At 47.5% G+C, this 22,791-nt stretch overlaps 1 protein-coding gene across 2 annotated transcripts in view; it reads right to left on the bottom strand.

Annotated features, from left to right (window-relative positions):
* Positions 1 to 3,638: 3,638 nt before the first annotated feature.
* LOC149332960 (BTB/POZ domain-containing protein 1-like) overlaps positions 3,639 to 22,791 on the bottom strand; it is a 123,667-nt gene continuing 104,514 nt past the window's right edge. Inside the window, exons 1-4 of one of the 2 annotated variants that reach the window (XM_089558515.1) lie at positions 12,402 to 12,661; positions 6,190 to 6,324; positions 4,999 to 5,216; positions 3,639 to 4,399 (exon numbers count right to left, since the gene is read on the bottom strand). In XM_089558515.1, coding sequence (XP_089414641.1) covers positions 3,742 to 4,399; positions 4,999 to 5,216; positions 6,190 to 6,234 — 921 coding nt within the window. In that variant the 5' untranslated portion in view covers positions 6,235 to 6,324; positions 12,402 to 12,661 and the 3' untranslated portion in view covers positions 3,639 to 3,741. Of the gene's footprint in view, positions 4,400 to 4,998; positions 5,217 to 6,189; positions 6,325 to 12,401; positions 12,662 to 22,791 lie in introns of those variants that run through there. The other variant, XM_089558516.1, reaches the window with a different exon arrangement.

Raw genomic sequence — 22,791 nt, 5'->3', positions numbered from 1 at the left:
CGTGGTAGACTAAAGGTTCAGCGGGCAGTTGTTTTGCACACCATACTCTCAATAGAAGTTTTACTCGACAAGCTGAGAGGTGCAAAGTAACCAACATCATTCTCTGCGTGTGCGAAACAAAAAAGTTCTTGTGAGCCTCACGACTTTCCTTGTCGAGTGCAATGAAGATTTGGACATCTGTGACCATGGTCATTCACCCGAACTAGTACTGGGTTATGTTCCTAGTGCTACTGCCAACACATTGCTGAACCTGTGCAAAGTTGAAAATAAACTCACTGAAAGCAAGCAGAGCAAGACAGCGAAACGAAAACTGAGAACTCTTAAAGCATAAATCTGCTTGCTGTTGAGGTATGGTGCATATTTTTATCTAATGTCATGAATAAATGTGCCCTAAAATGGAAATCCGTGTCTCAGTTAAGGTTTAACCAAATGATTGGTCGTGAAGCTAAAAATTTACTCGCAACTTTACTTCTGCCACTGAATGAAATGCCAGGTGGATTATATCAAACTTTTCAGCTATTTCAACAGGCTGCTAATAGTATTAGGTAACTGGTATACATTGCTGCATCGCTAAAGCTACGAATTTTAGAAGGTAGCTCCAAGAGCAGTGTAGAATCAAAAACCACGACCGCGTAGGGTGAAGCTGAATTTCAGGATGACCTCGCAACAATGACGTCACACAGACATGTACAGGCCTTGAGTCGAGGTGGTGTTGCCTGATCCCGGCAACGACAGCTGACAATGCACCCACTCACCAGGACAACATTTGGCCACAGTGGTGTAGTACTGGCCCACCACCTCCTAAACAAACACAGCGATTTTTCTGCTATATTAGGTTAAACCCAATGTCTACCAGAAGTGCACCCTCAAGCAAAATGTAGTTTACCAGTGCAGAAAGGTCATCATCATCATCATCATTATCAGCCTGACTACACCCACTGCAGGGCAAAGGCCTCCCCCATGTCTCTCCTATTAACCCTGTCCTTTGCCAGCTGCGGCCACTGCATCCCCGCAAACTTCTTAACCTCATCCGCCCACCTAACTTTCTGCCGTCCCCTGCTACGCTTGCCTTCTCTTGGAATCCACTCCATTACCCTTAAGGACCAGCGGTTATCTTGCCTTCGCTTTACATGCCCTGCCCAAGCCCATTTCTTCCTCTTGATTTCAACTAAGAAGTCATTAACCCGCGTTTGTTCCCTCACCCACTCCGCCCGCTTTCGATCTCTTAACGTTACACCTATCGTTTTCCTTTCCATACCTCGCTGCGTTGTTCTTAACTTAAGCTGAACCCTCTTTGTTAGCCTCCACGTTTCTGCCCCATAGGTGAGTACCGGTAAGATACAGCGGCTGTGTACTTTTCTCTTGAGGGATATTGGTAAACTACCATGAAAACTAGCTGATGTCTCGTACATATCTTAAATCGGTGCTATCAGTTAACTGTTGATTATTTCAACCTTTTTCAACATCTCTCACCAATAGCACTGGTTAATGTGAGGAAAAGTTGAAATAATTGTTCTTACAAGTGTGAGACTGCAACAATACTAAGAATAATAATAAGAAGGCATTTGTAGCAAGTCGTAAAAAAAAAAAGAATAAATGCCCGATTTGGTACATTTTTTCGTATCTCTATTTTTCATTGAAGAGCTCTCCCTCTTTGTAGTACAGCTTGCCATTAAGCAAATGATAAGTAAAAAGTACACGATCTCATTTGACGTAGCTATAGGGAAGGAACTAGATAATGGTCAGTTATCCTTGCCGGAACAAATAACTAGAAAAGAAAAACATTTTGTGTAAGAAAAAAAATTTCTACCCGAGAACGAAGTAAAAAAAGGACACCCAATTTATTACTCCCTGAATCCAGACCCTCCTCTGCACCCGTCTCACACACAAAAAAATACGATTAACAAATGGTTCTGTGTATATTTTATGTTGGAACAAATCTGGAGCCTTAAATACATTACATGGCTACTTTTTTGTCTCTCATGCACTTCTGTTTTGGCTCCTTTCATTAGTTGCCAAGAGGCAGCCCCGATCACAAGCACACACAACTTTTTATTCCACTCAACGTCTGATATGCGCCAGAGGTGAAAGTTATGAATGAAACCTTCCACCATAGCAAGCGTTCTTGACTTGCTATATCAATGAGGATCTGAATGTTCACACATCTGATTATATGCGAGCTAAACAGGCATTTCGCACATTAAAGGGGCTCTGAAACACCTTCGAAGGAGAGCACATCAACTCGCTCAGTCACTGCAAAGTGTTGCCATGAACACCTCAGCCAAGTAACACATCACTACACGCGGCAGGGAACCCATGCACAATCGCGCTCGAAACTTGGCGAGCCCTTCCCGGCGAATTTTTCATGCTCGTACCCATCTCTGTCACTCACACCTGCATATACCGGGTTTCCCAGCTAAATGTAACCAAACTTTTAAAAAAGGCGAAGTGTCCTAGTTCAGTGAAACCAACTCAGGGTTGTTCATAGTCGCGTGGCCTACTCTGGAGTATTTTTTTCGCTCTTTAAAGTTAATTAATTAGTTAAGCTTAATTAGCTAACTTGATAATTATTAACTTCAGGAAGAAAGTGTCAATGCAAAAGTTATGTAGATCACCTCGAAAAACCGCTAGTAGTGCTGTTTCTGTCAAGTTACGATTTACGTTGCTTCATTTATTGGCCTTAAAAGAAAGTTGTCACGTGACCAGCTGCTCACTTCTCTGCCCCAATGTGCACCCAAAGTCTCATCGAGGAGAGGACTTCAGAAAAAATGGATTTTATTCTTTAAGGCGCGTCTTGGGACGTTGAAATGGCACAGTTGTCATGTGGAAGCTTTTTCTTATTGTGCGGGTTATGATTAAAGGCCGTTAAAAAAACTACTTTACGTAAATATTACTTTGCTGCAAATGTCTCAGTAAGCTGTTTCTCAAAGCCATCTACAACTTTTCCATTGACACTTTGTTCCTCAAGTCAGTAATTAAAAAGTTAGTTAATTAAGCTTAACTAATTAGTCAACCTCGAATAATGAATAAAATACTGCAGACTAGGTCACGCGACTAAACAACCCTCATTTGGTTTCAGACGGCTAGGACACCCTGTGTTTTTTAAAAGCTTGGGTACATTTAGCTGGGACACCTGGTACAAGTTGACAGATGGCTGTTGGTTAGATTCTTTCAGACATCAGGCAGCTACCACGGCTGCGGCCAATAAGCTCCGGCGGGTCAGGAAGCTCCACCCCCGGAGGCGGGGCCGGCAGAGGAGCACCCACCTTCCAGCGTGAAAAAAAAATGATGAGAAGAGAGGGAAAGGCGCGAACACACTTAAATTCATATTTCGACTACAGATAACACAGCTGCTGCAAAGCGCACGAAAGAATTCTTGCTGAACAATGTTCGTGAAACGGAGTGCTTTAACATCCCAGGCATACCCCAACGTTATTAGAGCCCCTTTCAGAGCCCTTTAAGGACCGATCTCTAGCCTACTAATGATGGATACATGAGCTTCAGGTCTGAACTGTATGTGCCTATATATTATCTGGGATATGTCCGATATCGATCGCACTGAAGACGTCTGGAAATGTTTCTATGTACTGTTGGTATCAATTGATAACTGTGGTAACTGGCAAATAAGCCACACAAGGTTAGCAAGATGTTCCTTTTTATTGGATTCTTCCATCTAGGGTGTGCAGTTCTGCACTTCACTGAACATCATATGCGAAACAGCCACTGCTCATCATGACGGCATCACTCTTGACCAGATCTGAATGTCAGCTTGGATTGCAGTTCCTGAGGCATAGCTCTGTAGTGACGTTGGAACTGGCAACGAGCAGTGTTGTCAGTGTTCACCCAAGACGGAAGGAGCACCGACCCAGGAGCGACGATGTTCTCGAGGATGGCGTAATTCTCGCTATCACTCAGTATGTCCCACGAGCCAATACCATCGATGTATTCGTCCCCAGTGAGAGCCAAGAGGCGGAGCTGGGGTAAGAATGGCCGCATCGCTGTCTTCACCTCCAACACGGTTCCGTCGGCGTACAATTCCCTTTCGCACTTCTTTTGCGCCCACTGCCACAAGGCGTTGACCACGAGGTTCTCAGGTACGCCAGCCACCACGTCCAAGATGACATGCATGGTTGTATCATGTGAATCTAAAAACGTGTCCGAGCTTAGCACTGCAGCGCCGCTGTTCTTCAGCATCGCAATGGCTGCTCTGTCAATGAGCCCAACGTCCCTGGTGTTCAAGCAGTCCAGGAGAGGACAGATGTTGTCCACGGTCAGATGTTTAGTGATGTACTCGGAGCATGCGCTTTCCAGGCCCAGTTCCTTGTATTGCTTGGCAGCTACACGGGTGAGCATAGCTTCTTCGAAAGAAGTCGCACAGAAGGTGCCGGAGTAGAGGAACCTGCGCAGTACAGACCATTTGGGGACAACGTTAACAGCACATAACTATGAACAGAAAATAGTAAACATTGTGATCGTGTTAACGCTTAGTCCCCGTTGCAGTGGAGGGTTTCGACCGTTTGGGGTTCTGTAACATGTACTGGCATCGCACACCACATGGCCAATTCAGCAAATTGCATTCCTTAAAAAACAGCCAGGATTCTATAGTGCAACGCGGGGCAGCAATATGAGACACAGTGGCGAGTGAGACGAGTCTCTCAATACATGTTTTGTACAGCCTTTGTCAAAAGTTTAGAGTTCAGGGAGTTGGCTTCTATGCCGAGTAGTGGGAATCTTGGAACATCTGTGGAAATCTCAACCTTCAAAGGTGCAGGATGAGAGTTCCTTTTAGATGGAAAAGATCTGGAAGACCGGGCTGCATAACAAGCCATATGGCATGGCCCATAAGTAAACGGCATACGGCATGGCCTCTCAAGTTTTTGACAAAGGGCGCACATTTATAGTAACTGAAAACCTTTTCAGACCTGTACCTGGATGCCTGTTTGCTAGTTCTGACGGTTGGCTAACGCCAGGTGCAATATGCCCGAAACACAGACTCACTTGAGCAATCCTTGGAAGCCATCGGGATGCAAGTCGTCCACATAGAACTTCGTGTCCCCCTGGCAGCGTTCAAAAAATAATTCATAAAGCACCTCATTCCTCATGGCCAAGAACTGCTTGTGCACGCTGATGGTCCTTGGGATAGGTTCGTTTCCGGTGCGAACCACGAACTCCGCATCCGAAAGCACAGAGTTGTTAAAGAACTTCATCATGTTGATCTGCAAGTGAAAACGGGAGGGCGAGACAAGAAGGACTTCATTCGTGAGGGTAGTACTTGATACAACAATACCAATAATACACAGATGAGTAAGGCACCTACGTGCTGTGCGATGTCAGTGCAAACTAAAGATCCCCAGATGGTCGAAATTATTCCGGAGACCTCCATTATGGCACTTTCTTCTATCACTCCCTCCTTTATCCGTTCCCTTACGGTGCGGTTCGAGTGTCCACCGAGATATGCGAGAAAGTTACTGCGTCATTTGGTTTTCCTCAAAATCAAAACCTTTACAGGTACAAGTAGCATCAATATGAAAGGGAAAACAGGGAAAGGGAAACGCGCTTTGCAAAATGACCCGACAGCCGGTGAGAGTGGGTGGCACCAGCACGTGCATGGGAAGAGCAGGCGCCCGCGCTTGCTGGGCATGTGCTTTTGCTGCCAATTCTCGTCACGTCTCGATGGCAGCGCTTCACGATGCTCGGAGGCCATGCGCTCCCATGTTCCTTTTCATACTCCCACTATCTGTACTTTCAGGACAAAGGGTTCATAATATTCACGCCGAAGAAAGGACAAAAAAGCACTATAAAAGACGTTGAAAATAAAAGTATTAAGTTTAAGATACCTGCCATATCATTTTGTATTAAGTTTAAGATACCTGCCATATCATTTTGTGCCTTGCGGTTTTTATGCCGGTGAGCTACATTCTCCTGAAGGCGCCTCTTATTTATTTATTTATTCATACTGTTAACCCTCTGCATGAGGGTCATTACAAGGAGGGAAACATATACAGACACAAGTGCAATTCTCTTCGCTAAAAAAAGAAACACTCAAATGCACAGAATTACAGATTTGCACAGCAATCTTCCAGGAACGCGTTCACACCTATCACAAACCAGTTGGAGTCCACTGACAAATGCTGTTGTTCTGCCATGGACAGACGAGCCCCAGTTGATTAGCATTATGATGATACTTACGACTCTGGAAGGTACACCCGCTGTGGGCTCTGTTATAGAAGGCATGGCGAAAAGAGGTGACTGCAGCTCAAAAGCCTTCACAGGGGGCGCTGCTGACACTGGAAGTGGGTGTCAAGATCGACCGGCTTCCGGGATCTGCATCAGGTATCAGTGGCGCATTTAATTTTTAAAGTACACTGCAATGAGTCTTTATGACTAGTTTACCTAAAAACTTCTGTAAGACTTTTAGCACATTGTGTACAGCCACCGCTACTGCATGTGCAGATTAGGGTGCAATATTCATTCATTCATTCATTTTTTGGGCCCACTTACAAGCAAATGGGAGGGCCCAATGGTAAAAGCAGCTATTTCGCAGCTTGAGTGGTACCTGGCCCCCCTTTACACATAGGTTAAATAACTGCTGGAATTCAAGCACTTCAGAAAACAAACAAAATAATGTGGTTACAGTGTACCAGGGCGATTTAAAGTATACTTTTGTCAAGAGAGGTGAGTGTCGATGGTGTCAAGGTTTGGATGTCAATTCCGATATTTAAAAATTTAATAGCCGTGGGAAGGTGTTTGCGATCATTTGATGGCAATAATTTGTTCTTGGATGTAGATTATACCATTTGTAATGACTGCGTGCATCATATTTGGGTGTATTCTGTTTTAAATTTGTTATATTTGTTATTACATTGTCAGTATCTTTTTTAGAGATGAAGTAGGCATGCAAAAGTTCGCTTGTAAAACTGATAACTTTCAGTATGTCATATGTGCTGAATAGGCTTTGGGTGTGAGAACTGTAGTGCATATTTGCAATGGTGCCTCTCTCTCTCTCTCTCTCTCTCTCTCTCTCTACATACGAGGCAAACTGTGCATTATAAATTATCAGTTTGGATGACGGTAATAGGTACCGATTAGTTTTATGATACCTGTAATGCAGCTTAGTTTCTGAAGCATAAAATCCACATGAGCATCCCATTCCAGTGTGTCAGTAAAAAGTACTCAGTACTTTTAATGAGTTAGCAATCTGTACATTTTCTGAGCTGCATAAAATCTTGTGGGTCAATGGGAATCATGTATACCTCCTGTTTTAAAGATTGCCGGTGGTGCTTTTTTTAGTTTACTTAAAATGTTGTCCTGGCTCCATTTTGAAAGATGAGTTAGGAAATTGTTTCATTTACTAATGGGGCTTGTATTGGTATTTAATGACAGAAAACACTTCATAAATTTCATAAACAAGCGTAGTTTATGAAATTTGCTTCTCGGTGGATAAGAACAATGATATTTATGCACACATTGAATAAAAAATGCACCAGCGATGGAGCCCTGTGCCCGTGAGCTACGGGTAGTGTGGCCACGTTGGGAACAATTAGCGTGTGTGCACTCACGCTGCACAGTAGCGGTGCAGACTGCTAAAACTCTGTATTGTTAACGTTGTGCAGTTTCTTGTCAACACCGTGATCCCATTCTCGCATAGGCCTCACAAGCATAAATATCACACTTTGTTGTGATGTGCTAAATTATGAATAGCGTTTTTTTTTCTCACATTATAACGTCGTGCCTTTCTTTAAAACAGATATTTACCCTGTGCTTTCTCTTCCCCTGTAATGCACTCTCGTATACTGCAGTCACAATAATTAAAGATTAGTACCTGACATCAAAAATCTACTAAAATAAATCACGCAATCAATGCATTAAGTCGGAGCATAAAACGACCATTCACGCTACTGCAATAATTAAGATACAGATATTCCTTGATTCTACATTTTTAAATGCTTCAACAAACGCCACTCGGGTCCGTTCTCTCCGGGCGCAAAGCTGAGAAACTCGAGAATGGTTTCGAATTCGCTACCGAGCGACACAGACTTCCAAATGCAAGTCCCTAAGTGTACAGGTCGAATAAACTAAATTACCGTATTTGCTCGCGTAATCTACGCACCCCCAATTTATCACCCTTATCTACAGAAAAAAAAAACTTCCCGGCGGATGCGCTCAGGGCAGGCTTGGAAAGATCAGCACGAGCGCGAAAGGTGAGTGGACACTGGCAAGGTCAAGGAGACCTGGTGTGCAAAGTGCGAGGGGCGAGCACGACCGGCTTTTTTGGGCGAGAGTGCCAGACAGCAGAACCAGCGTGCCTCGACCTGCTGGGAGAGCAAACTTCCGGTAGCCTCCGGAGCGTGCGTCGCGCCCGAATCCGAAACTATACCGAACCGTTGGCTGTTCGGTTTGCCGCTAGTCAGCCGGGCCTCACGCGAGGACGCCGTTTTATCGCGTTGTGTCTCCATATGCCTCGCTGGCTTTGCGATTGTGTCTTCCCACGTTAACTGCTTTTAGCTGCGCACGCGTTGTATGCCATCCCGCGTGAAAGTATACTCCGTTTCATATATAACAGACAACGCTCCCAAAGCTAGCGCGCCTGTTCGCACGGACTAAGTCCGTGCCCAAAAAATATTTACCCACACAACCGAAGTGACCCGCCGCGGTGGCTCAGTGGTTAAGGCGCTCGTCTACCGAGCCGGAGTACCAGCGGGTTCGAACCCGACCGCGGCGGCCGCTTTTCGATGGAGGCGGAACGCAAAAGGCGCCCGTGTGCTGTGCGATGTCAGTGCATGTTAAAGATCCCCAAGTGGTCAAAATTACTCCGGAGACCTCCACTACTGCACCTCTTTTTTCTTTCACTCCCACCTTCCTGCCTTCTCTTAGGGCGCGGTTCAGGTGTCCACCGAGACATGTGAGACAGATACTGCGCCATTTCCTTTCCTCGAAAACCAGTTTAACCAACCGAAGAGAACACAAGCATATTTCGTTGCGACAAACCTTGAGTGGCACCTTGCACCTTTCGGACTTTCTTCCCATTTTCGTCCTGCGGCTCATCGAGACTTCCGGAAGCAAGAATTACATGTGGCGATAAGGTACGCGTTTGGTAGGGCCAATCGCTCCTACTCAATCCGCGCCAAAAAAGTACCTCACACACGGTGTAAATTTTAGCCAGAGTGTAGGAACAGCGAGCGCCTCACAGCTTAGATAACGTGAGGCGGGGCGGGAGGCTGTGCGACTTGTATTTGAGTCAACTTTCTTTTTGACTGGAGAGGTGCGAATTGTGGGGTCGACTTATACGCGGCAAAACACGGTATACATTGCGTGTTATGACCTTTGCATAGCTTTATTTTAGGACGTGCACACGAAATCTTGGCATATATAATATGCGCACGCACTTCTGAAGCCTTCGTTTTAAAGGACGACAGACACCTAACTTTATTGCCTGTTTTCTTCTGGCAAATGGTACGCTAGACAATACATGGATTACCGCGTGGTATTCGCCTACGACCGCTAAGTAACTTGTAATTGAATTTTCTGTCCTGCTGTTTCTGTACAAAAGACGTAGTTTCGTTTCGCGTGGTGGATTACAAAAGCGCGAACATAATCGCTGATACTTAGTTTTAATTGACTACAACAGTTAAGCCAGCCTCTTTCAAGACCTGCAGTGACAAAAAACGACTTATCAGCAAATATACAGTAGATTTCTCATTCCTCACGCGAAGCAAACATCAGAAAGTCACAGCACCCTTGAAACCGAAGCCGAAACAACGTCACGAACAAATCCAATTATAAATTATTTAACGGTCGCAGACGAATGCCACGGTGTGCTCAATGTATACCATTGTCTAACGCATCGTTTGAAAGAAGCAAAAATTTTGTATCTATAATCCTCAAAAGTAAAAAAAAAGTGGAAATTACGCAGGTAAATACAGTACGCCATAGGAAAGCGAAAATCGTCCGCTACAGGTAGACGCGCATACATAAATGTTTCAGCAGCGTGGGAACAGTCGAGCAGCGGTGGAACTGATTTCATTCACGCGCCTTACCTGACAAGAAGACCGGCCGAATTTCGATGGAGGCGAAATTCTATATAGAGGCTCGAGTACTGTGTGATGTCAGTGCACGTTAATTAGAACCCCAGGTGGTCGAAATTATCCGAAGCCCTCCACTACGGCGCGTCCCCCATAGCCTGAGTCGTTTTGGGACGCTAGACCCCATAAACTAAACCGAACCGGGCCCCTAAACACACCAGCGAGCGCTGACTGCCGAGGTGTCCATGGCAGCGATATGACGGGCGCCACCACGCCTGCACATTCTGTATTCGTTTCTGCACTCACCAGAGTGCTCTCACATATTCCTAGGAAGCGCGCCAAGCTGTGGAAGCGAGTTACGCTATCAGTGTGAAAAGAACTGAGAACCTTCTCAACAGCTTCACCGTGCAGAACAACTGAACAGTGTTGATAAGGATTATCATGCCAAGAACAGAAAGGTTGACTCTATTCTGAGCGGAGGACGGCAAATGTGTGAAACTAGTGACGTTAACCACTACACATATGTTCATAACTAAATTTTCAGAATCACAAAATTTTCTCTACTGATTCTGCCGTCCTTTATTTTCTGCGCTCCTCTTTGTTTTTTTTTTAGCTCCCGATAACTGTTCGCTACAAACAGCTGCACTTCGCCGAGTAAACAAGCCGCTTCAAGGACTACAACAACCAAATTTTTGCTTGCATGCGTTCTTCTCAAAAACGACGCTCTAGATATTGGTATATACAGTGCACCCCGTGGTAATCGCCTACAACCGCTAAATAATTTATAATTCAATTTTCTTTATGTTTAGACAACCGAACGATGACTGTGACGTGTAGTTGATGTTGAAAAACGGCAATATTTCTGCTGATGCGTCGTTGGTTACAATTACAGGTATTGAAGCAGTCTGGTTTAAGTGCTGTAGTGAATTAAAACAATGTATCAGCATTTATATTGCCGTTTTTTCGTCCGTCACGTGACCTAAACATCAACATACACGTCACAGCTATCGTTGATGCGGTATTCTGTCTAAAGCATCATTTGAAAAACAAAATATGAAATAAAATTTGGTGTCTATATATAGTACTTTGATACTTTCTTTTCTCATTGACGAGCTTTCTATTTCTCCTTGTAATCTCAACTTGAAAATTACAATTGACGCCCGAGCTCACCAAACAAAACTGTGCGGCGAAAACCAGAGTGCGGCATCGTCCGGTGCATGCAAGCACAACGGCACCACAGAGTAGATTTCATCGCAGGTCAAGTGCTGTCACTCTCACACCGTTCTTTTCTAAAGCTCCCAGGCAACTGACATTGCAAGCGGGCCTTACATCGGAACTCTAGTAGACACTGACAATATGAGTCCCCGACGACGTGATAAAAACTTTCACCCTCCAGGGAATCTTCTAGAGTAACTGCATATGCTATCAAAGGTACGTACTCTTGGTATAAAAGCATATACATTAACTCTAGAATGTTCAATCTCGCAACGACACACGGGGAAAACTCCTCAGCACCCCGTTACACAGAAACTTTTGTAAATGACGACACACTGTTTCAGCCGTTCAAAACTACATCACAAATGTACAGTTATTAACCCATTTTAGGAGAGTCGGAAAAAAATGTCCCGCTTGCCTCAAGTGCCGGTATAACTACGTACAACGGTGCATCTGCATACCATACTTTTGCGTACTGGTTAATATAGAACGATCAACAAACAATTTAGCGTGGTTTTATTTTTCACCGTGGGGTTCTATGTTTTTACAAGCGTAGTTCGGCGCGACTCATTTTAGCGAGGGAAAAAAATCGAAAACTTTTGAACTTCGAGCCTTTTCCACAAGTCAATTAATTGCCTCGTAATACTTATATGAATTTCCAAATATAATGCGTTTTCTCATAGGTCGAAAGGACTGAGGTACAGATATATCACACATATCTGGGGTCTCCTTATGAAGTAGTTGGTACAATACGTACCTCTTTTCTTATAAAAATAATCTTCGAAACGACTTGCAAGCGACGTCTTTCGATTTAGTGCCCAGTGAAACACCTTATCCCAGGGATATCCGAATCAGGACCGAATATCCTAGTCTGTGGTCGTACCTGGGATATACGAGCATTCGAAACATCCAGGACGCAATTTTACCATTTGTATGCATGCCAGACGTGCACACAGCTCGCGCCTTATAAACGGGTAAAATGCGAGGGGACACGAAAATCATGCGTATACTTTTTACGCAATACGCGCAAAGGCAGCCGACATTTACTAGATCTGCGGAGGATAAGCTGCACAAATGGGCTTAGTGGATCCGCAACCAGTCCTGCAGTTACTGAAAAGCGTCCACGCACTAAACGCTAAGAACGAACGGCAAACAAGCACTCACCACACCGAGGCAACGTGCCGGCACGTCGACATGTGTGAGCACCGGCGCTCGCAACTGCCCAGCAGGTGACGCTAAGGGCTCCGATTCTGCCCCGGCAGGAGGCGAAGAGCGGTAAGGGGAGTCGCGTCACAGCTACAAACACTCAGCTAACACTCAGCTAGCAAAGCTAGGCGGCAGGCAATCTGCCGCTTCCTCTTTCAAGCGCTGAGCGCGACGCGAGACTCACATACGGCGCCCCACCCCACTATCTCCCATCGCCTTCCTCCGCCATGACGTCGCCGGCAGAGCACCGCCCTCGCCCCCGCCGGCGAGGGTTCGCGACCTTGAGGAACGGCGCTCGCTCCTACGCCTGCGCAACGGTCGTGTTCGGACGCGCGAAAGGCTCTTCCGCTTGCGCTAGACAACGGTCTTCGGGCCAGCACTAACCGTACTGCACCGTACTACACGGTCTCCCCACGCCTCACGGTCTCCCCACGCCTCCATGGTCGCAAAGCAAACACTCCATCTCATTGCTCCGTGATAACCGCTCTCTTCGACCGTGTCGCTTCGGCCTAGGATCGATCTGCGAGGATTTGGCTATGCGCTGGACTAGATTGTTGTTGTTGTTGCGAGTGAAAGAATGATGACAAGGAAATTGCATGGGCCTGCCGACTGGCACGAGTTAAGCCACAACCGCTGCCACGGGCAGATAGAGGAGTTCAAAGATATGAGAGAAAAAGAGTGAAAGAACAGACGCTCGTCGCAACAACCGCGTGCGCCGCAGCACCCTAGTGCCTCTCCCCGTCCCGCCACTTTCTGGCCACTTTCAGCTGGACTAGTTTGCAGTGATGAACGCTCAACCTATCTGTGCGTTCGTATTACTAGCCTAATGCGAACGACACGAGCAGCGTGAACGCTGCGGTTCCTGCGAATTGCATGGTAGAACGTGTTGTTGTTGAAAACTTTTATTGTCCAACAGATAAGGACCACACCGCCTGGGTTGGTTTCGCCGGCGGCCACTTCTGCCAGTTGGACGGCGGTGAGTTGGAGCTCAGGGTCCGAGCTCCGCAACAAGGTTTCCCAGGCTTCCCTACTGCTAATGTTTTGCGCCCTGCCTGGGGAGTAAGGGCACTCCCAAATTATATGGTCGAGGGTTCTTCTCGCCCCACACATTTTACATTTATCGTCCCCGCAGTCCGATCGGATATGTTTATTTAGTACCGGGTTTGGGTATACTCTAATCTGCAGGCGTCTCCACGCCGCCGCCTGATTCCTATTTAACGCCGTGTTTGGTGGGGGAAAACACCTCCGGCATTGCCTGTAGTGTTCTGTAATCTCTTGATACGAGATTAATCGCCCTTATCTATCATGTTCGGCCTGAGCCGACCCATCCTGTACAGCTCGGAGGTAGAAATCTCGAGCTGCACTGTTACCGCTGACAGATTCGTGCGCCGGGGTCCAGATGATGTTGATCGTCCTATCAATCGCTCCTTGCGTTAAAATTTTGGTGGTGAGGAGGTTTACCCTACCTCTACTGAAATTTTGGATTGCAGTTTTACTGTCGCTAATAATGTATCTAGCTTTGGTGCCAGCGCAAGCGATCGCTATCGCGGCTTCCTCCGCTATCTCGGTTTCTTTCCCTAGTATGGTGGCCGCCGTGATGAGAGTGCCCCCCCATCTACCGCGTGGCGTAGCGGCAGATGAGGTCATTAAGCGTCAAATTACTTAGGTGGTTATGTGTAATGAATATTGAGGTCTAAAACATTACTATATGGACGAAGATTTTTCGTTTTTCGTGCGATGACCGCCACATCGCCGGACACAACTTTTGATGAGTGAAGTATATAGTGAAATAGAATACATACCACGTGTTTCAGGGAAGAATAAAAAAATTAACAATAGGCTTTTTGAGGTGAACATATGGCTTTTGTGCCATAGTAATGCCAGCGGTAGCAGACGCCAACTAATTTTTTTAAATATCAGAGGCAACTGGTTTCACTTAGAGATTTGTAGTCGGTCGTTAGTATTACCTATATCAATTTTTAGAATTTCGAAAACACGATTACCCTCGGCGCTATGGCTCGAGAAAATTTGACTGCATCGTGCGAAATACATGCGCTTTCGAAAGCATGCAGGCAAAGCAACCACTCCAGTGCACGTATCTAGTCGAAAAAGCCCAATTTTGTCGAGCCACAGCGCCAAGTTTAATCGCGTTTTCGAAGTTCTAAAACCTGATATGGCTATAACTAACGACCAGCTACAAAATTTCCAATTGCAACTAGGCGTCTAACTTTACGAGTTAAAAACTTAATTAAGACGATTCACGGTTTTCTGGTGTACGCGAACACAGGTAATGCTACTCCGCAAGAGGGATATTTTTACCCCAAAAAGCGCACTTATGAAAATTTTTGAAAGTGTTCGCTGAAACACCAGGTATATACATATGTAGCAATTTTAAGATCCCAAGCACGCAGGTCCGCGGTGGCGGGGCGCAGTTTCTGTAAACACAGGGGCAGGCGAGTCCACATTCACGGGAGGTCGGCTGCGGAGGGGTGTCGGGGGTGCGCGGCTCGCGGGTTCTTCGAAACTTTGAGTCGCCGTTGTTTATATATACAGTGCTGCGCATCTTTATCATGAAGACTTGTAAAAATTTTCCTGCTTCATCCGCTGGCTTGTTTGCGATGAAACTGCGCACAGAGGTTGAGTGTTGCGGTGGTTTTGTCTCGTGGTAAGTTCGACAACGGTACTTACATGGTTCAGCCGCGCATGATGCAAACCCGTTAGCGCCTGCACCGAGATTGAGGAACCTAGCCCTAGTAGCACAAAATGTCGCCAGAACGTTATGGCAATGTAGCCAATGTTTTATTATGTTGTGCCATATACTCCAAAACTGCAGCATCGTGTCCATAAGTAGGTTAGGATGACACTATCTGCGAACATTGCAGCCACATGCTCAGAAATTCGTTAGGATAACATACCATCTGCCATCGTTGGAACAACATCGAGGAGCAACATTGAGGCAATGCAGCCTGGTGAACATTGTTATAATGTTTGAATCATAACAAATCAACATTACAAATATATTTCAAGCACAGGGTTCCAGAACTTTTCCGACTGTTGCTACAGTAAACTTTTTTTTTCAACTATCAGTACTTTGCAATTTATGTTGCGCCTGCCATAGATTGCATGCACAGCTGCATTAATATGTCGCAAAGCTTTGTTTATTACCTATTCGCCACTGTCACCCTTGGGACACCCTTCAAGGACGGCTATATAAGCTTCACTCTTATCCGCTTGGAGGTGAGTGCATGAGTTGCATGTTGTATTGCCTTGTGGAGTTGAAGTGTCGGTCGCTCTCGTTGGTCCTTGCAAAGAGTTATGATGTGTTGTGAAGCTTACCAATTGCCAGGCCTGCATGCTTGTGCAGGGTTGTTGAACTTTTCAAGAATGTTACATTAATGTTACAAAACATTGCGGCAATGTTGTACATATGTGGACACAACATCTCGGAAAATGTTGCAGCAGCGTTTTTTACGTATGTTCTCTTGATATTGCCAAAGGAGGACACTAATGCAACCTAAAAAGGTAATATTGCTGCAATGTTCCAGCAGAAATCTGTGCTACTAGGGAGGTCCCTTCGTTTGGGGGTATGAGGCTCTCTTTTCTGCGGAACCGAGAGCCGCCACCACAGGGTTTCCGTGAAGGGCGGCGGTGGCGCCATCAAAGGACCCGTGCATCTAGCAACGCTCGGCTTGGCGCCTATCGCGTTGTGGCGCTTTCCGCTGCAGATTATAAGTGGCGTCAGCGCTGCTGGCTTTCGGTTGATCGTTCTCGGCGCAGATGGTTGGGGGTTTGCATCTTGCGCGGCTGAACCACGCAGTTGTTAAACTTGCTACGGGACAAAAGTTATCAGAACACGTAAGCTCTGTGCGCAGTTTCAGTGCAAACGAGCCAGCGGTTCAGGCGAGAACATTTTCAAGTCTTCACATAAAGATGCACAATACTGTATATATATACATACCTCCAGTCAGAAAACGCAACGCAAAAAAATGGCTGCGGCTTAGCTAAGATTAAGCCTGGATATAGTGAAAAGCTCTCGCTGCTTTTAAGGCGAAAGCCTTTAATGCCTCATACTGTCGTTAGCAGACGCGTCGGCAGCGGTGTCGACAGACGCGTCGGCAGATTTGTCCGCCTTTCGGCGTCACTGTTTAAAAAGAAACTGCGCCGAGGGTGGGAATCAGGGCCTTTGGCATTTGAAGTGGAGACACTACCACGAAGGCTCAAGGTTCGAGCATGAATAAAGGCGCATCTGTGGATGCATGGGTTTCAAAATAAAATAAAAGGAATAAAGTCAAGAAAAGGAAAAATAAGAAAAATAACAAACAAAAATAAAAACAAAATAAATATAAGATATTAAAATAAAAATAAAAACAATAAAAATAAAAGGGGCAAAAATAAAAACTAAGAAAAACAATATGAAAAATAAACTGTAAATAAAAACAAACAGTGCGCCAGGAAATACTTTCGCCTTGCAGCCCTTTAGAGAGCCAAAGTGCCCCCTGAATTTTTTCAGTCAACTCCCAAGCTACCACTTCTGGATCGGTGTTTCTGCCCCGTCCGACTGTTCTCCTTCCATGGCGAGTGTCTGTGCCTGTTCTGTGTTGTTGTTGTTGTGACTGAGAGAAGGATGAAAAGGAAATTGCACGGGCTTGCCAACTGGCTCCAGCCGAGCCACCACCACTGTCACGTGCAGATAGAGGAGAGTTAAAAGATCAGAGGAAAGAGAAAAAGAAAAAAGACGCGCGTCGCGGTCGCTGGCTGAAAAAACAGATAAGCGGCCGTAGCCGCGCTCAAGTGCTAAAGCGCTTGTCCTGTCTACCTCGTTTCTTCTGTGTCGTGTCTTTTGCGCAAAAAACCCACAATGCTTAGGCACCAACTAGCCTGCAAAAACATACTCGCAAGCTATAGCCGCGCTTCGTCACCACCTCCTCCATGCGCCTGTTCTGTTGTTGTTGTTTGACTGGGAGAAGGATGAAAAGGGAATTGCACGGGCCTGCCTACTGGCTCGAGCCGAGCCGCCACCGCTGCCGCGTGCAGAAAGAGGAGAATTAAAAGATTAGAGGAAAGAGAAAAAGAAAAGACGCGCGTCGCAGTAACAACCGCGTCCGCCGAAGCGGACGCTGCTGAAAAAACAGATAAGCGGCCGAAGCCGCGATCGCTCGCGCCTGTCCTATGTGTTGCGACTGAGAGAAGAATGAAAAAGAAAGCGAACGGGCCTGCCAACTGGCTCCAGCCGAGCCACCACCGCTGCCACGTGCAGATAGAGGAGAGTTAAAAGATCAGAGGAAAGAGAAAAAAATTGGAGGCTTATCAAGATTAAGCCTAGTGGATGCGAAGCATGTCCTTAGCGTTTAGAGGCATCTTGACCGCATACACGCCCGGCGCAAAGACGCTGGCGCGGTTGCGGGCACAGAGACTGACGCGACGGCGGGCGCGCGCCGCCTCATCCCTGGCGTGACGTCACATATCACGTGATGCAGCGATGGTGGCGCCGCCGCCGCGTCGCGCGCAACGGCGCGAACCGAAGCGTGGAGGCCTCCGCCGGGCGACGTCCGACGGCGCGATATGAGGCCCCATCTGCAGCCGGTGTGACGTCATCACGTGACGTCACATCATGTGATCTCACTTCAAGGTCAATGGTGGCCACCGCCGGGAGGCGACCGACGGCGCGATATGAGGCCCCATCTGCAGCCGGTGTGACGTCATCACGTGACCTACTTGAAGGTCAATGGTGGCCACCGCCGGGCGTCGCGCGAAGGCCCGAAACCTACGTTAATATGCTTCGCATAAAAGGAGAGAAAAGACGCGCGTCGCAGCAACAACCCCGTCCGCCGAAGCGGACGCTAGCTGAAAAAACAGATAAGCGGCCGTAGCCGCGCTTCGTCACCACCTCCCCGCGCCTGTTCTATGGGCAAGCGCGCCTTACATACCCCTCCTTTCAAATGCGCACTGCGCACGGCTGCGGCGAAAGGTCAAACGGTGGCGAGGAGGAGAAGCGGCGACGCGCATGCGCAGTAGCGCGCGGCGGCGGCGAAAGGTCAGGCGACGGAGTCAGCGGCGGCCGCCTGCGCCGTGCGTGACGTCGCTCGGTTTCGCGCATGCGCAGAAGTGGCAAATCTGGCCTCCGGCTCCCGCGAAGCGCGGCGTTGACTAGCCTAGCGAAGCTTTTCGCTTGAAAAGAGCAAAACGTTGAGGCAGCGTATGAGTATCGAGCGTTACCAATATCGAACGAATAATGCGCCGCAGTGGCTCCGTGGTTAAAGGTGCACTGAAGAGGAATCTGAACTCGTCCATTTGCCGCGGGAACTCAATCTACACGTTCCGAGCATTTTTAGATACCTCGATTTATTGCCCTGTGTGGCCGATTTCCCTGATTAAATCGAATTAACATCCGGCTCCCACCTTTTTTTTTTTAATTCTCCGCATACGGTGGGAGGGGTCGACCAACGCACGGAGTGCCTTTCACGCAGTCGCGGGGCGACTTTGCTTTTGTTTTTATTTTGTTTCTTTTAGGTTTCCGTGAATAAATAGATCTGGTCAGAGGCTACATAGAAGCCCACGGAAATAAAAATACTCGTGGACTCTCTGCTTTCGCTACGTATCACTCCGCCGATGGCAGAGCGGCAAGCCGCCACGGGTCTGGCTGAAAGGTTGGTCCACTCCTCCCACCGTTCGCGGGGAATTAAAAAAAGGCGGGAGCCGGACGTTAATCCGATTTAAATTAGGGAAATCGGCCGCACAGGGCAATAATTCTGTTTCCAAGAACGCTCGGAACGTGTAGATCGAGTTCCAACGGTAAAAATACGAGTTCAGATTCCTCTTCAGTGCTCCTTTAAGGCGCTCGTCTACTGAGACAGAGTACCCGGGTTCGAACCCGATATCGCGACCGCGAAGGCCGCGTTTAGATGGTGGCGAAACGCAGAAGGCGCCCGTGTGCTGTGCTGTTGTTGTTGTTGTGACTGAGGATGAAAAGGAAATACCACGGGCCTGCCTACTGGCTCGAGACAAGCCACCACCGCTGCCACGTGCAAATACAGGAGAGTTAAAAGACCAGAGGAAAGAGAAAAAGGAAAGAAAAGACGCGCGCCGCAGCAACAACTGCGTCCGCCGGAGCGTACGCTGCTGAAAAAACAGATAAGCGGCCGAAGCCGCGCTCGCCGAAGCGAGAACAGATTCTCCCTAACGCCACCAGTGTGCTGTGCGATGTGAGTGCACCTTAAAGATCCTCAGGTGGTGGTGGTGGTGGTGGAACTTTATTTCCAGCGGATATAGAGGAGCGACCCGAAGTCGCCCCCCGCTTAAACGGCGGCCGCTATCCCTTGGGCAGCAGCGGCGTCTTCAGCCAGCTGGAGGAGCTTGATCTGTGTCCCCGGGTCGGGGCTGAGCAATAGAGCCTCCCAATGATCAGAGTCGGTAATGAAGCGACTCGCGGGTAGGGACTGCGGGCAGTTCCAGATCATATGATTTAGATCGGCTTTCGCATCATAATTATTGCATTTGTCTGAGTAGAGTCCATCCGAATAGAAGCTACACAATTGGGGATTTGGATAGGTTTTAGTTTGAAGTTTACGCCAGGCTTTGGCCTGTTGCTTGGAAAGCGTTTTATCTGCTGGGGGAAATCTGAGTCTTGCAAGCCTGTAGTGCTGCAGGATTTCTCTGTGAGAAAACAACCTGTCCTTGCCGGAGTATAGGGCGAGTGGACTGCACGACCCAGCTCGGCGGCATAGTTCTCGAGCTAGGTTATGAGCCGCCTCATTACCAGCAAGGGAGGCATGAGCAGGCGTCCAGATTAGGCGAATGAGCCGCGTGGGCTGATAATTTAGCAGAATCCGTGCTGCTTGTGGAGAGATTCTTCCAAACGTGTAGTTACGTATTGCCAATTTTGAGTCGCTGACAATGGTTTCTGCCGAGGATCCCGCAATGGCTAGAGCAATGGCTGTTTCTTCTCCAACATGTGTGTGCTGAGTGCGTATAGTGCCCCCAGTTATGAGTGTACCACATTCCGTGGTGACCACAGCTACCATCTTGTCAGCCGAAGAATCTGCTGCATCAACATATACCACAGAGGTATCATTAAGGAAGCGTTTGCCTAATGATTTGGCTCTCTCTGCACGACGTTCAGCGTGGAAATCGGGGTGCATGTTCCGAGGTAGTGGAGGAATGACCAGAAGCTGGCGTATATGTTTGGGAAGGTCAGTTGTTGGTCCGCCTTGTCGTTCGTATGTTATGCCGAGTGTGGACAGAATGTGTCTGCCAGTTGGTGTGGCCGTTAGTCGTTCGTACTGCGAGACGGTTATCGCTTCAATAATCTCACTTAGGGTGTTATGAAGACCGAGACCTAACACTTTCTCAGTCGCTGTGTGCATGGGTAGCCCAACTCCCTGTTTGACGCATTTTCTGATTATGGCTTCCACTTTCTCTTTTTCAGCTGACTTGAGATGTAGGTAAGGGCACACGTAAGCGATGCGGCTGATCACAAAGGCTTGTACTAAACGGAGAGTATTGCTTTCCTTCAAGCCCGAGTGGCGGTTACTAATGCGGCGAATGAGTCGCATAATTTGCTGCGAGGTTCCCTGAAGCTCCTGAATTACGTCACCATTGAAGCCGTGTTCTTGTAGAATTAGGCCCAAGATTTTAATTTTGGGTACTCGAGGAATGGGGACTCCGCGAATACTGAGTTCGATGGCCGGTGGGGGTTGCGCAAGGGATCTGATTTTGCGGAATATGAGAAATTCAGATTTGGCTGGAGAGCACCGCAGCCCCCTGGGGTCTACATAGCTCCCCACGATATCGATGGCACGCTGGAGTCTCTCTTCGATTTCGGCATCACTGCCCTCGGCGGTCCACAAGGTGATATCGTCAGCATAGAGGCTGTGGTGGAGTTGCGGGATCTGCGCTAATTGGTGTGGAAGTTTCAACATTGCAACGTTGAAGAGAAAGGGTGACAGGACCGATCCCTTGTTGCCGAGGGGGAAGTCACGCGAGTGGAGACCTCCTACTTGAAAATGCGCCTTTCTACCTGAGAGAAAGTCGCGGATATAGTTGTAGGTGCGGGCTCCCACCCCGAGTTCATGAAGGTTCTCCAAGATCGCATCATCTCTGACATTGTCAAAGGCCTTGTCCAGGTCGAGTCCAAGAATTATTCTGGTGTCCCGCGTTTTTGCCTCAATAATCTGATATCTGAGCTGAAGCATTACATCCTGCGTAGAAAGTTTTGGTCGAAAGCCAATCATGGTTGGGGGGTACAGCTCGTTCTCCTCCATAAACCGGTTGAGGCGGGTATGAACTCCGTGCTCCATGAGCTTACCTACACAAGACGTGAGCGAAATTGGCCTGAGGTTCTCAAGGCTGAGTGCCTTCCCGGGTTTTGGAATGAGAATGATCTCTGCCGTTTTGCATATTTGTGGGATTGAGCCCTCCGACCAGCATTTCTGCATATATTCAGTTAGTGATTGTAGCGACTGTTCATCTAGGTTGCGGAGGATCTTGTTGGATACTGCATCTGGGCCAGAGGCGGATTTACAGTTTAGCCTGGCAATCTCTGCCCTAACCTCATCCACAGTAATCGGGGAGTCGAGCTGCGTGTTTTCCGGACCAGCATAATCTGGGAAGGCTTGGATAGGAGCATTGCCAATATATCTGTCTTTATGTTCAAGGAAAAGGTCCTCTGGTGTGCCTGCGTATGCATGCACAAGCTTTTGCAGGTTCTGCCTCTGGGTGGTTCTGCTACCTGCAGGGTCAAGTAGATGACGGAGCAAGTTCCAAGTCTTAGAGACTCCCATATTGGGATCCATGCGGTTGCATATGTCCTCCCAGTTTTGCTGAGTAAGTTTGACCGCATGATCCTTGTCACCCACACTTCGCGCACGTTTACATGGGACTTTCCCAGACACCCTTAGAGCGTGTGGGGGTAGCGGTCTCGGACTCGAAGGAGATGCCCTCGACTCAGCGTGGCAAACTCAGCGGAGACCAGCTACCAAGTGACAAGAGGTTTTTGGGCGTTCGGTGCCCAGCTTTCGCTGGTCGCAAGCCAGAGAATGGGTCGGAGCCAAAGGTTCACAAACAATAACAAAGTTTATACAGCAATTGAGACGATACAGAGGGTTTTACAATCACTAGTACAAACACATACAAAGTGATTACCTACAATGCAACTTGTGTAAAGTTAAACTCGAGAGAGAGAGTATAGTACAAAGGCAATATTGCACCTAAAGTGCACTAACACAAGATAGAGAGGTAAACAAACGAAACACAATTTGTTCACCGGGCACTGCGGCAGTCCGACGACCAGAGTTCCACGACGATGCCGTCCCGCGGACTGGCGAACGTTGCCTCGTTGGTCCGTTGCTGG

This window comes from Amblyomma mixtum, chromosome 8 (assembly GCF_055824585.1).
Source record: "Amblyomma mixtum isolate Tamu chromosome 8, ASM5582458v1, whole genome shotgun sequence".
Taxonomy (NCBI): Eukaryota; Metazoa; Arthropoda; class Arachnida; order Ixodida; family Ixodidae; genus Amblyomma; species Amblyomma mixtum.
This window is presented reverse-complemented; position numbering and strand designations above follow the sequence as displayed.